At 34.1% G+C, this 14,257-nt stretch overlaps 2 protein-coding genes across 2 annotated transcripts; one reads left to right on the top strand and one right to left on the bottom strand.

Annotated features, from left to right (window-relative positions):
* Positions 1 to 1,777: 1,777 nt before the first annotated feature.
* LOC107467196 (uncharacterized) lies at positions 1,778 to 2,850 on the bottom strand. Its single transcript, XM_016086236.1, has 2 exons — positions 2,231 to 2,850; positions 1,778 to 2,177 (listed from the first exon to the last, which is right to left on the bottom strand). Exons 1-2 carry the CDS (start codon positions 2,848 to 2,850, stop codon positions 1,778 to 1,780), a joined length of 1,020 nt encoding a protein of 339 aa, XP_015941722.1.
* A 2,040-nt stretch (positions 2,851 to 4,890) lies between these two features.
* LOC107467503 (2-oxoglutarate and iron-dependent oxygenase domain-containing protein CP2) lies at positions 4,891 to 9,000 on the top strand. Its single transcript, XM_021131345.2, has 9 exons — positions 4,891 to 5,542; positions 5,903 to 5,950; positions 6,236 to 6,412; positions 6,506 to 6,656; positions 6,756 to 6,842; positions 7,409 to 7,533; positions 8,092 to 8,249; positions 8,452 to 8,533; positions 8,628 to 9,000. The coding sequence occupies exons 1-9, from the start codon at positions 5,105 to 5,107 to the stop codon at positions 8,655 to 8,657; spliced, it is 1,296 nt and encodes a 431-aa protein (XP_020987004.1). The 5' UTR covers positions 4,891 to 5,104; the 3' UTR covers positions 8,658 to 9,000.
* The last annotated feature ends 5,257 nt before the right edge of the window (positions 9,001 to 14,257 follow it).

Consider the following 14,257-nt stretch of genomic DNA (forward strand, 5'->3'; position numbering starts at 1 on the left):
TTTAGTAGCATTTTATCTTCATCGTTTTTTATTGGTATAAGCAAGAGAAAAGCAAGAGAAAATGTTGGCCTCGTAATAGCCACATCCCAGGTTCGAATCCCAGCAGTAGGAGTAGGTGGGCTATGATAGAACCTTTAGTGTGTAATTGTGTATGACCAATAAAAAAGAGAAAAATAGGCATTTTTATCTAATTAAATATATGAGAAACTTTTATTCCCAAAATACGCACTAGCTGAAAACGATCCTGAAATACGCATGCACAATTCGTGTCTGGCGACCAAGAAATGAAGTTTGCCATCACTTCAGGGAAGACGCCAACGAAATGGAGGTCAACGTAGCAACTGCACATGCATTGGTCATGTTGGGAGGCAGGAGACACTTGAGAAGGGAGCCAGGACCATTATAAAAGAGTTGTGAGGGAGGGAACCTCATGCACGGTTGAAGGGATGATAGGGTAAAAAAAAATTTGTATAAGTGGTAAAAGGAAGGTAAGAGGAGGTGGGTGGGAGGGCAGTGCTAGGAAAAAAAATTTAATATGAGTGGGGGAGGGGTTAACGCAGAGGAGAACTTGAACCGGTTGGACGAACATCATATAGCGGCACATTTATTCCTTAAGGCTAGTTTACGTCGTTAAGCTGATTATTGTTGTTTGAGATTATTAAACATAATTTTTTCCATCTTTAAACATTTTTGTAGAGTATTTTAAAGTATTGTATTTCTTGCTACCTTATGTTGCAGCCGACACGTGTCCTTACTCCTCATGGCACGCTCGTCGATGTTTTCATGGTAGATCCTACGGATCCAAACATGGAAATTAGGCGGCAGAGGCTTGAGCCTTATCTGAGACGCACAGAATTTTACCATGCCTCTTTGATCAAGTGCTTCGAGTACGACAATCCACTTATTAATGCCTTTGTCGAACGAAGGCGACTGGAGACACACACCTTCCACCTCCCTTGGGGTGAGTGTACGATAACCCTGGAGGATGTAGCAATGCAGCTAGGGTTACTTGTTGATGGTTAGCCTGTTAGTGGTACTTTGAGGTCATGGAGCAAGTTTCACCAAAGAGATATTTGGGAATGGTGTCATGAACTTCTAGGTAAGGTTCCCGCCGGCCATGTATGGACAACGAAGTTCAACATAAAGTTGAAGTGGCTCAGAACTCGTCTTCAGCAGATGCCGCTTGACTTAGAAGATAATGGCCTCATGCAATATGCACGGTGTTACATACTTTACTTGTTGGGAGGCGTGCTTCTTCCAGACAAGGCGAACAACACGGTGCATGTTCGATATCTGCCGTTATTAGCTGACTATGATGGGATCTGCACGTACAGTTGGGGTAGCGCCGTCCTCTATTGGTTATATCGTACTATGTGCTTAGCAACAGAGTACAGTGTTGAGGGTATGGTCAGTTGTCATACGTTGCTCATGTCGTGGATATACTACAGATTACCTTTCTTGGCACCGAATGTCACGACACCGTATAGTTTTTCTTTAGCCACGAGGTATGGTATATGTCTTCCCACTTTGTGACTATTATCAGATATCCTTTGCGGTTGGAAATTCCCTTTTTTTAATTTTGTCCTTGTCCAACAGGTGGGCAGGCAAAAAAGGACAAAATGACTATGCTGAGCAGCGCTTATTGAGGCACCGTCTGATATTGGACAAGGGAACGACCAGAAAACCTGGTGAAACATGACGCTATCACGGTCAAGGGTGTTTCCGACATAGTACGGAACCGTTTGGAGGTCAACAATTGTCCCTGTAAACCAATGTTTTACTTAGTCAAAGTTGTTAAGGAGTAAATGGATAACGAATAGCAAAGACCATACGAAAGTAAATTGCAATGAATACCTGAGACGAAAGCTTGCAGTGCATTAAAGTATCTGCGCAACTGGTCATAGGACTCATCCCAATCACCATAGATCCTTTCGACTGCCTTCTGCTTCGCGTGCCAAACCTTCTTGTAAGATACCTTGTACCCGTACGCTGACTCTACCGACCCTTGCAACACCTTTACACAAATAGTCGCATCAGCATGCACCATGGGGAATATGTGCTGGCAGATCACATTGCTATCTAGTTGAGCGTGATCTTGAGACATCGAACTTGCCAAGCAACTATGAGACCCATCGTATTTCGAATTTTCCAGAATCTGGAAGACATTGTCTTCGCAACTTGCACCATCCAACGACATTGATCACCGAACTGCTTGCATCGACATACATACCTCCTTTGGTCCGACTCTACGACCTTATACTCTGCACTCCTACGGATGTTGTAGTTTTTGACTGCCAGCATCGCTGATTTCCGGTTCAGAAACTTTAACCCAATTTCGAGCTCCATCTCGCCTGACAGAGCGTAACTGTTAGGTCTGTCCTCTGCGTTACTCGAATGCATTGCTCCAAGATTCAGGGACAGGTAGTGTGCAGGTGTGCTGGAGGATACACCTCCACCTACCGGTTCGACAGGTGTTGGAGGAACGGAGTTGCGATGCAGAGGTTGCGTTTTCAGAACGGCTTCTGCCTCATCACCACTGAATTCTTCAATGTTATCATCGTCAGAAGTTTCAGCAATGCCAACATCAGGATGCCTATCGAACCCAAGTAAGGTTGAAGGGGAGGGACGCGGTTCCTGTAGATTTGCATTCTGTTCCCGCACAACAAACGCATTGAAGCTTGGACTACGGGCCCTACTTATATCCGGACCCGGTGCAAAATCAACCGCTCCCAGATTTTTCACCCCTTCCACATTATTGGAACTAGACGAGCTTCCGCCAATATCCTGAATATTCATACAAAGCTCCAACGAATATATCGTACCTATGCTGCGATGATAAGAGAACATCATCGACACCTGCTAATCAGATTTTATCTGCATTTTTTGATACGCAAACGAGTTGGCTACTGCAACCGGCATCCTGTAAGTCAGCTTTGTGATTTTTTTTTCCAACTATTCCGGTATGAACCAGAATCAGATTCTTCAGATCTTGCAATAGTGTCTGTGGCAGAATCATTATCCATAATGGATCATCGCAAACGAATGTTATCCCTTCTGCTGTATGAGAAATTTTTTCATTGGGATATATAATTAAATACACGTTCTCAGAAGTCATATATAAAACAAACCAATCTGAATACCCAAAAAATTTTAAGAGAGAAAGAAGCTTGTGAACTTGAGAGAATATTGGAGAGTAGGAGGAGAATGGATACAAAATGGCTTCCTCCGTGGTTCATCCAACAGCGTTTATATAGGCACACCACGATCCCATTTCGTGTCCAGTACACTAGAAGTGTTCCAACTCAAGTGCGCTGCAGCTGAATTGGAGCCAACTCCTGGCCGCCGTCCCAGATGTCACCCATTTCACGGGTGACAACCACAAAATGGCACCTGAACCATTTCGTGGCCACCGCCCTAGAGTTGGAACCTGCTGCTTCTTGTTCCATTCCGTGGGCGCTTCACCTAAAATCACAATGAAACCCATTTCGTGGGCGGTGGGCAAGACTTGGGCCTGCATATTTCAGTAACATTTTCCTACAGTGCGTATTCTGGGAATTAAAGTTTTTATCATATCTAATTATATAAAAAGGACAGAAAAACATAGAAAATAAAAATTATATAGTAACATTTAATTATGGGCAAACATAGGGTTTTATCCCAATGAGTTTATAGCTCAAATGATATAATTTTTCTATACTTATCTAAGAAGTTGGGGTTTGAGCCTCTCTATCTTTGGTAAAAATAAAAATTTGAAAAAAAGAGAGTTTTATAATATTTTGATCTAGACCCAAAATAAAGGTTATTTTTAACACTTATAAATCAGCTCAAAATATCAAAATAAAAAATTCAATAGTTTTTGAATAAGTAATAACTAAGAGTCTTAATTTATTTTTAATTATTTTTAAATACTAAATGAATACAAAAATATATATTTTTTAAAATTAAAAAAATAAAAATCATAATTAAAAGGATAATTTTAGATTTTCAATAATTTTTCTTTTAAATAAATCTTTTATCAATAAAACATTCAAATATAGACAATTATCTTGGCTTAATGAAATATACATATTATAATTAGTTCTTTAAATTAGTTTTTGAAAAAAAAAATAAATTTGTTTTTAAAAAATTTTAAGTCAGTTATTTTAGTCTTTCTAATACTTTCGTTACTAACGATGTTAAAAGACACCGCAATACATACCTAATAATCTTAATAAGCGGCTAACATAATAAATTTATAAAATTAAATCAAACTAACCCCAAATTAAAGAATTTGAGAGTTTTAAGTTCTTCTCTTCATTTGGTTTTGATTTGATATAATTTCATAAACTTATCAAGTTAATAATTAATTAAATTTTTTTATATGTGTATTGTAATATTACTTAACTTATTTAGGGTGGCAACGCGGTGGGTAGGGGCGGATTTTTGCACTATCCTAAAATTTAATTTCAAAATTTATATAACCATCAACACCTACATAACATAAATTAAAGTAAAAATTTAAATATAATACAATATTATTAATTATTTACTAATTATTTTATATATTATATATATTATATATATAGCAGGGCAGATAGGGACGGGTATTACCTAAACCTGCTCCGCCCCTTCTAAGAACCCGCCCCACTAAAAATCTGCCCCGATACCCGCTCTGAACGGGTAGGAATAGAATAAATACCACATATTCGAGTAGTATTGTTATTCCTAAACTTATCACATTAATAAATTCTAATGCCGTTCATAAAAAAATTAACGTAATTAATTTAAAATATTTAGTCACCAAAAATTTTTTAAAATATTTAAAAAATAAATCTGATTAAAAATATATTTTATGACTAATTTACAAAACGAGTGACCCTTCAAATTATATTCTTGGACGAATAATTAATTGTGGTTTTTATGTTGATTAAGATCTTGAGGTTTCAGCAGTGAGAAAGGAGCGACTGACAAGAGAAGAAGAGCTTCCACATGGAAGTGAGTCTGAGTCAGAGACTCTCTTCCGCTCTCAAAAATTGAACGTTACTTGCTCTGAACCCTAAACCACCCTCAATGTTCTCATAACATATAATAAAGCCCTCTTCTTTTTCACTCTTTTCTCTCAAAAATGGCTCATCAAAACGGTTCATTTCCCCGCATAACCTATCAGCAACAGCTTCAGCTTCTTCAGCAGCAACAGCAGCAGGTTCTTATTCAGCAGCAGCATCATCTTCAGCAGCGACACCAACAACACCAACGACAACAACAACAACAGCTGGAACAACACCCCCGCGTGTCCACCAACATCATCGCAAACGGACACGTGGCTGGGCCACAGAATCAGAGGTTATCGTTGACGCCATGTTCGACGCGATTGCGCTCGGACCCAAAGCAAGACCACAAGCCCGATAACTACGAAGACCTGCAATTGGGGTTCGACCCACGCGTGTTCAGCTCGCTGGAGCAATACATGCCACCCGACATGCTCAACAAGCCGCGTGATGTTAAGGCTCAGTATATGAGTAGCATTCTCATGCGATATTCCTCTGAGGGTGATCGTGTTCGGGTATCATTCAATTTCCCAGCTTTTCTCTGTTTTGTTCAATTTGTTGGAAAGTAAGGGTTTTTGAATTTGGGTGGCGCGTGGTTTTGTACAAAAACTTGATTTTGATGTTGCCCTTGATTGGAAATGCAGTGTTGCTTTGACTTGGGGAGATTATGAGAGAATTTAGCGGAAGATGTTGTGTATTTATTGTTTTTGGAGTGGGAAAGGAGAAATTTTTATTCTGTTTCAAATTTCAATCCCCTTTTTGCAGTGATATGAATACTTCACGTTTTCCCCCTATTTTGTGCTATGTTTTTGCCTTTGGCGTTATTTTGTTGTTCACATTTTTCACATTTTGTTGTTCTGTGTTGGACTGAACAGATTCAAAAGCACAAGGAATATAGGCAGAAGATCATGTCCACTTATCAAGTAAGTTTTCTTGGGAATGGGTTTTGGTTTGTCCCTTTCTAACTAAATTTTGATGGTTTCATTTATGATCTTTAACTGTTGGAATGCTGTTCATGGGATAATCTAAGACTTCTGATGGAGGCACCTTTTATTTGGCACTTATTTTTTGGAACCTGAAACGATCCCATTTTGATGCCAGAATTTGCTGACCTGAGAACTGTTATCTTGTCTTCTTCTCTATATGTGGCATGTGCGTGCTAATTATTCATGATCTTACCAATTGTTGACTGCACCTTTCTTTTGTAGCCATTATATAAGGAGATATATACCATGGATGCTGAAAACTTTTTTGTGCCCTCGTTTCTCGATGCAATTAGAGAAAATACGGAAGCAGGTTTTAGACGAATACTGGCTGAACCCACAAGAGGAATTTATACATTTGAAATGCTTCAACCAGAGTTTTGTGAAATGTTGGTATCTGAGGTATCACAATTCTTTCCGCTCCCTTTAAAGTGTGTTATCATATCTGCTCTACATTTGCATTTTATGTTTTCTCATCAAGATTTGATTGCTTAGGTGGATAATTTTGAAAGATGGGTCCACGAGTCCAAAATCAAAATCATGCGACCTAATACAATGAATAAATTTGGTGTTGTTCTTGATGACTTTGGCATGGAAAGCATGCTTGATAAACTGATGAAAGATTTCATACGTCCCTTATCACGAGGTTATTTTTGTTTATCTTCATGAGAGACTCAGAATTAACATAAAGAAAAACTAAGTAAACAAGTTCGTGTACTTACCCTTGCAATTTGAAATTTTGTAGTTTTCTTTGCTGAATTCGGTGGATGCTCTCTGGACACTCATCATGGATTTATTGTTGAATATGGGATCCACAGGGATAGAGAACTTGGTAGGTTTTGAAGCTCAGTATTCTTGTGAGTTTCTTATTGCCTAAGGCTTGGAATCTGCAACTTTTTTTTTGTTCAAAGATGAGTTATATGCATGTTGTTTCCAGCAATTCTACTCAGGGTTTAATATTAACTCACTTTACAATACTCTTTATGGTATTTACTTTAGCGTTTAGTGTTAAGAGCTCCGATGATTCTATGAAATGCATAGATGCCAGTCAGATTTGTTGAGTTTAGTAGGATATCTTTTCTCTGTCCTGACTGACTGAATTTCAGTTATTGTCCAATTTATGTTTATTTTTAAAATTCAAGTTCAGTCTAACAAAAGATGGGCTCTTGTTGCCTTATATTTACTGTTCAATGCGGTTAGATATTTTCCTCTTGCTGATTTAATAGTATACTCAATCTATTTCCTTCTTGTATTGCGTACCCGTATGCTTACATATGTTCTCTATCATACAAATGTATTATTTACTTTGATTTCTTTCACACCAGACTTCTGTCTTCCCTCTCAACCCTGTAGCTTTATTAGCCTTTTGTTGAAGTCTTAAGAGCAATATTTTTGCAGGCTTCCATGTAGATGACTCAGAAGTTACCTTGAATGTTTGCTTGGGTAAAGAATTTTCCGGTGGAGAACTGTTCTTCCGGGGTGCTCGATGTGATGCACATGTGAATTCAGATTCCCAACTAGAGGTATGTTGACATCTTTACTGTATTTTGGACTCAATACCATGTATTTAGCTATATATTCTTCAGCATGTATGAATACATTCTTAAAGTTAAACTGAGTAATTAGTAACATTGATGATTCATATTATTTGAATAAAAATTCTGGATGTTACATATTCCCCTGACTCTGCTCTTGCTAATAGCTGAATAAGACGTTCTCCTTTTCCACATCATGTTATCTGTTAAAATACAGATTCTTTCCGAAGTTTAGATTAAAAATTATGTATATGTTTTTTTCTTTGTATAGAAGCTTAATACGTAGATTCTAATTTGTCGTGTAAGCTGAGACCTGAGACAATCCAAATTGAGGGCAATAACGCGTCATGTTTGTTGGGGTGTGATTAAGGCAGAAATGCAATAGCTAGCGCTTCCTAGATATTTTGAATTGAGCTGTGTTGATTTCATATAAATCATGCTCTACATTAAACGATATTATAGCAGTATTGGAATAGTATTGACTGAATATAAGTACTAATGGATTTTATTTGAACCTTTGTTATAAACCCAATCAAATCCTTGTAGGAGATCTTCGATTATTCCCACGTTCCAGGACAGGCAATTCTTCATAGTGGTCGTCATCGGCATGGTGCCAAAGCGACAGTATCTGGGAAGCGAATGAATTTGATTCTGTGGTGTAGAAGGTATTTGCATCACTTGTTTCATTACTTAAGGAAATGCAAATGAATAATCCTGGCCCCTTGCATCATTGAAATAGCAAATTTTTCATGTATGCGTATTTCAAAGTATATAGATTATAGATTGCCATCGAAGTTTTCTTTCTTTCTTTTTTCATCGTCTGTTGGGGCTTAACATAAAATTGAGTTCCAATAAACATCAGGAAGATTTAAGCTTGATATTATGGTATTATCTATGGTAAATAACATCTGCATTTGCTGGCTGGTGTGGAGAATGCCGGCGCAAGAAGAAGGAGAGAGAGCGGTTATCAATTGCAGCAACCAAACAGGTAAGAAGCCTTTCTGAGATACAGAGGAACTTCATGGCTAATCTCATAATCGTTCATACATGAAACTAATTTAGTTCTTGTCATCACTTTTCAGGAATTGCTTAAGAGAAGAATGGCCCTATAACCATGCACATCGAAATGGTGCTTGTATAGTTTCTTTTTTATTATGTTTATGAATTATGAGAATGTCAACTTTTTTTTTTAGGTCAATTGAGAATATCAACTTTATGTATAGAAGAAATACCCTTTCCTCCTCCTCTCTTTCTTGTGACTCAACCGGCCTTCTCTCCTTTTTGTTTTTGGTAATTCTGGATTCGGTCGGAGTTATGTATTTTGAATAGGATTAATGTGATTTTGAGGCTCAAGTAGTAAGGGTGTATTTTATAATGTTAATGAACACTAGTGAAAAGGAATTATTAGTTTTTACATTTGAATGTTACATATAGCAAGAAATTAACTTTTGTTCCTTTTTCTTTTTTAAAAGTCATATACACTTTCTTCCTTTTAAGTAGTTTCAATTTAAGAAGGTATGTTAAATGAAGGTTAGTAATAATACTTGCAAAGTAATTTCACAGCAAGAATTTCAATTTAAACTGCTATTCGTTGAAACCAAATTAAGACCTTAACCTTTTGCTTTTTAAGTAGCAGGATAGAAAGGGAAATTGAAAAAAAAGAGAGGGTATTGTGGAAAAATTAATCAAATGATGGTTGAAAAATAATATTAAGACTGTTGTTGTGAAAAGTGTGGAGGGACAGAGAGAGAAATTCTTGGTGTGGTGGAGCAATTACTCAGAAACCAATCGAATGTCTTGTTTGAATCCTGTGAGTGGTGTCACATTCACATTGGCTGAAAGTAACTACAAATAAAGAACCTCTTTCACTTTCCAAAATGAAGTTTTCAGTTCAGTCTTCGCTGTAACCAAACTGCCAATTTGACTTAACTGTCACAAGCTAGCACCTACTTTCCATTGATATTTTTTCTACTTTTCATGTGCGACAAATTAAGCTACTATACTCCAGATTTTGTTAAGCCTTTGAAAACTATCAAAATTTATTATTTTTAGTTATCAGTTAGTTATTAATATATAGGATAAAACATGTTAAATTATTAGAATAAAAAAGTTGAGTTATGAATTACGTAATGACAAAAAATAATAAATTCTAATAGTCTCTTAGTATTTTTTATCGAATCCCACTAGGAAATTAATAGAGTATTTATACAATATATATAATAGGCTATTTATTTGATCCTATGAGTTAAAAAATAAACATTCAGAGCAAAATACTACTAATTTCTCAAATACAATACATCTATACTATCCAGAATAAACATCTGGGTACCAAAGATAATAAACATCTGATATTCTACTGAATCGAACATTCTTGTATCTCCATTATACACATTGTATAGATACTCCATTGGCTCCCTATACTTTTTCTTTTCGGTTACATATCACTACTCTTACTATAGGTATTATAATCGTGAATATTATTGTGAAAAGTGATATTCTTATGATGAGGAAATTGAAGAGCAAGTTCCTTCAAGAATGGCATTAAAATGTTGAGAGGGAGCTATATTGGTGCTTTTATGAGACATTGACATGCATAATAATGTCTTAGCCGTGCACACTGCACAGTGCATACCCACCAAGATATTAGGACATGCTCACCTGTCAACCCTACCTTATGTTTAATAACCACTCAATCTTATGGACTATATTTCTCTAATCTGTATATTAAAACTTTTAAAGGATTATTTGAGTATTAAGCATATATATTTAGCCTTCAACCATATTATTATAATCAAAGGAGCGCTTTATTCTTATAAATAAAATTTTTCAACACCAAATGGTGGTTAAAGAGATATCGACTTCATTGTTTTAGTATCACTTTTGAAGTTTTGATATATCCATCTTTAATTATTAGGTATTTCGAGATAGCGAGTTCATTATTTCACTACTAAGAATTTCACAAAGGTAGATATTCAAGTATAGTTATCTTTGTATAAAATTAATAATTAAAATTTATTAAATAATTTAATATATTTGACTAAATTATCATCTAACAAATACATTTGAGTTTTTGTCTTTTACAAAACTATTGGAGCGAACAATCCAAATAGTAGCGAAAAATGCGAGCAAGCATTCATTCCTTTTATGAAAATTCTAAGAAGGAAAACTTTAATAGTTAACGGTGGTATCCAATTAAGAACATCTATACCCGAGTTAAGAAGAATACATAATAAAAAATGATGAAGATAATCAACGTTATCTTGAACTTTATATGACAGATTTTTTTCGCAATAGTCTTGTGAAGCTAAGTTTTGAAGGAACTAATAACGTACCTGCTTAAAATTGTTAGTGGAAAAGGCATCATTTTTTAAAAAAAAGTCTCTAACAGACTTTGTTGTCAGGCCCATTATTACACCCAAAAAAACTTTTATCAAGAAATATTTGTTAATAGACACACATGTACTTAAGGTTGTCAAACTCGCGAGTTTAAGTAAATTTATGGAGTTGATCTAAATTTAACTTATAGACTTGTATGAGTTTATCTATTATAATTTTTTTTAAAAAAATTATATATATCGTGTATAAGATATATGTTTACTCAAATATAGCCATTAAAATTCAACAATTTCAACATAAAAAAACATAATAAATTAACATAATACTACAATTATAACAAGTACTCTAGAATACACATTTAAATCCTTTAGTTATTACATAGTTATCCACTAACAGTTACAAAGTTATTCACTATCAAAGTTGGTAAATTCCAGAGTTTCAAATATTCAGATTCAGTAACAAGTAACAATTAACTAGCACTAATAAGTAACAACTACAAATTACAAGAAGTAACAATTAAGAATAGACTAAACTAACATTAACAAGTAACAACTACAACATGCAGCAATTCAGTAACTATTTCTCTTAAACATACCTGAATCTAAATGGCTGAATGGAATAGACTCAATTGAAAAATTAGGCATTGCTGTGCTGTGCAAGCAGACAAGAACAAATGACAACAAAATACACGACTAATCGACAGAGAACACGACGAACGAAAGAGGATGTGACGAATGACAGTAGCGTGGCGTTGGCAGAGGCTCCACGAGTTCACGAGCTTTGATGCATAATAGAGTCAATAGAGAGTAGAATGAGAGAGTGAGAATGAGAGAACAACGGTGAGAAAGACAGTGACGAGCTATTTAGGGAACGGCAAATGGCGAACGACGGTGAGGACTGAGAGAAGAGAGTGACTGAGTGAGTGCAGCGAGAAAAAAATGAGAAATTTTATTGTTTAGATTACATTCATATGTTGCTTTTTTTTTTTAAGTCCAAAACAACTCTGTTTTTGCGAAAAAAAAGCCAACCAAAATAAATTGACTAATTCACTCGTAAATTCGCAAATTTATACGAGTTTATCCAAATCTACTTAAATTTATCTAAAAACGAGTTTGTGTTTGAGTTAATTCTAAAATTTGACAACAATACATGTACCTTATACTTATCCGTATTGTATTATCTAAATAAATAATTATTACTTGTAGACTGTTTTTTGTTTCCCTTCATTATTAAAATGTATGTATCTCTGTCTAAGCTCTCAGACACATCTAATAAACACGGAATTTGATGCTAAGATTCCTCTCTCGAGTGTTCGCTATAGCCAGTACGTATATGCAAAAATCAGGTTATAGATTATTATTCCAATAAAACATAAGTTGAAATATAAAATATATATTAATTATTTTTCATTTCTAAAGCTTTATTTTTCTTATATAAATGATTTTAAGTATTTAATGTAAGCAAACAATGTGAATTTAATCCACTGAGCACTGACTCCTGCATGTGTGAAAAGAATGAGTGAGAAAGAGAAAAAGAGAAAGTAATGATATTATTGTTTAATTCTGAGTCTTCATCAGATAAATATAGCGTGGCTTGAAGTTGAAGGTGCTTCTCTGGTGACTAATACAGTTGACCAATTGATTGAATCAAAGACTCTTTGGATACCTAATTCTAATTTCTAGAGAATCTTCTGGATACTCTTTCATCCTGAAGCTTCCTGCAGGTAAAATAAAGTATACTTTTATTATATTATGATTTATTATATAATTTTGTTTTAATATATATGATGAGTGCATATTCTGATACAATTGAAATCAAATGTTGGTTATTTAATGATAATGGTGCCAACTCGCTACCCGCCGAGACCCCTCGAAAGCAACAGTTTTTGTTTGTGTCGTTTTCGTTGTTACCTTTCTCTGTTGCCATCTATGCCCTTCAACACTGCTTCTACCCAATTTCTATATCTCGCTCGACTCTTCCACCGTTTTTTAAACTTTTATTTTCAAGGTTCTACAGGCAGTTGTATTCATTTAAAATTACAATCCTCTAAGGTATCAATAGCATTTCTGTCGATCCTTATTTATAATTATATTTTTATATTTTTATAAATATCTCTAATAAAAATATTTCTTTTATTATTATATTTAATAAAAATATTTTTATAAATATATTTTTTAAATATGTCTCTTTATATATATATTTAAAATATAATAACTAATCATTGTTAGCAATAAGTTAGCAGATAATATGTTAATACCCTATACTTTTTCATTATTTTATAATTCAAATTAACAGTTAAAATAACTGAAACACTAATATTTTAAGTAAACTTAAAACTCTTCCGTGTACTCACTGGGGAGTCAATAGGTTAACATTACACACTATCATTTGGGCCAATTCCACACACTCCACGTACATTGATGGACAAAAGTAAGCTCGGTTCTTGACCCTAACTAATATTTTTATTTTATAACAAATTAATTTGAAATGAGTTTAATATATGGAAAAGTGGTTTAATGTAGTTTCCAAACTATCTATAATGGTTTGGTTTAGTTAAAATTATACTATAAATAAAAATGTTATAGGCACATTAAAATTACTAAATCAACTATTATGAATTTATTATAAATAATCAAATATATGTATTTTTAATATTTATTTTTTATATATGACTGATATAGTATTTTTTTTGTACATGTATTATTGTACTGTAAAACACTTCTAATTGAAAGTGGCGCCATGCACTTTGCGAGTATTGATAATGACTGATATAGTATTTTTTTTGTACATGTATTATTGTACATGCACTTCTATTGTACATGCAATAACTGCAAACTAAATATTTGTAATTTAAAATCAAATATGTAATTGTGATTCATTACATACAATAGATTATATTGATAATGACTTAATGTGGGTTTAATAACGTAACCTGTTACTTAGTATTGTAATGTTAATGTAATTGCGTTGAAATTAAATTTGATGAAACAAAGGCACACCCTAATTACATCATCTCAACTTTGAGATTATATTTGCATGTGATGTGGTCCTTGCACAATTTGAATCCTTCTTATTGTGTAATTTTGTGTAGTTAGGTGACAAAGATTCAATTTACACAAAAAAAATTGTTAAAGTTTTTATACTTTTTAATAATTTAATCAAATTTTTCCACCAAAATCTTTTTATAAAGTTTTTAAAAAGTAAAAATACTCTATTATGTTTTTACAATTAAAAAGATGATGTGCTTATTTTTAAGTTTTAAAATGTTAAATGAATTTTCGAAAATACTTTTGAAGATATTTTTTAAAATTAGTTCGTGTGTTTTCTAAAATAAAAAATTCTAATATAACTTTATATATTGATAAATATCTAGATT

This window comes from Arachis duranensis, chromosome 9, assembly GCF_000817695.3.
Source record: "Arachis duranensis cultivar V14167 chromosome 9, aradu.V14167.gnm2.J7QH, whole genome shotgun sequence".
In the NCBI taxonomy this organism is placed as follows: Eukaryota; Viridiplantae; Streptophyta; class Magnoliopsida; order Fabales; family Fabaceae; genus Arachis; species Arachis duranensis.

Coding starts and splice junctions, on each gene's coding strand:
- LOC107467196 (XM_016086236.1), bottom strand. CDS start 2,850: ATGATGTTCTCTTATCATCGCAGCATAGGTACGATATATTCGTTGGAG. Junction 2,178..2,230: donor GTAGAGTCGGACCAAAGGAG/GTATGTATGTCG, acceptor GGATGGTGCAAG/TTGCGAAGACAATGTCTTCC.
- LOC107467503 (XM_021131345.2), top strand. CDS start 5,105: ATGGCTCATCAAAACGGTTCATTTCCCCGCATAACCTATCAGCAACAG. Junction 6,843..7,408: donor CCACAGGGATAGAGAACTTG/GTAGGTTTTGAA, acceptor ATATTTTTGCAG/GCTTCCATGTAGATGACTCA. Junction 8,534..8,627: donor CAATTGCAGCAACCAAACAG/GTAAGAAGCCTT, acceptor ATCACTTTTCAG/GAATTGCTTAAGAGAAGAAT.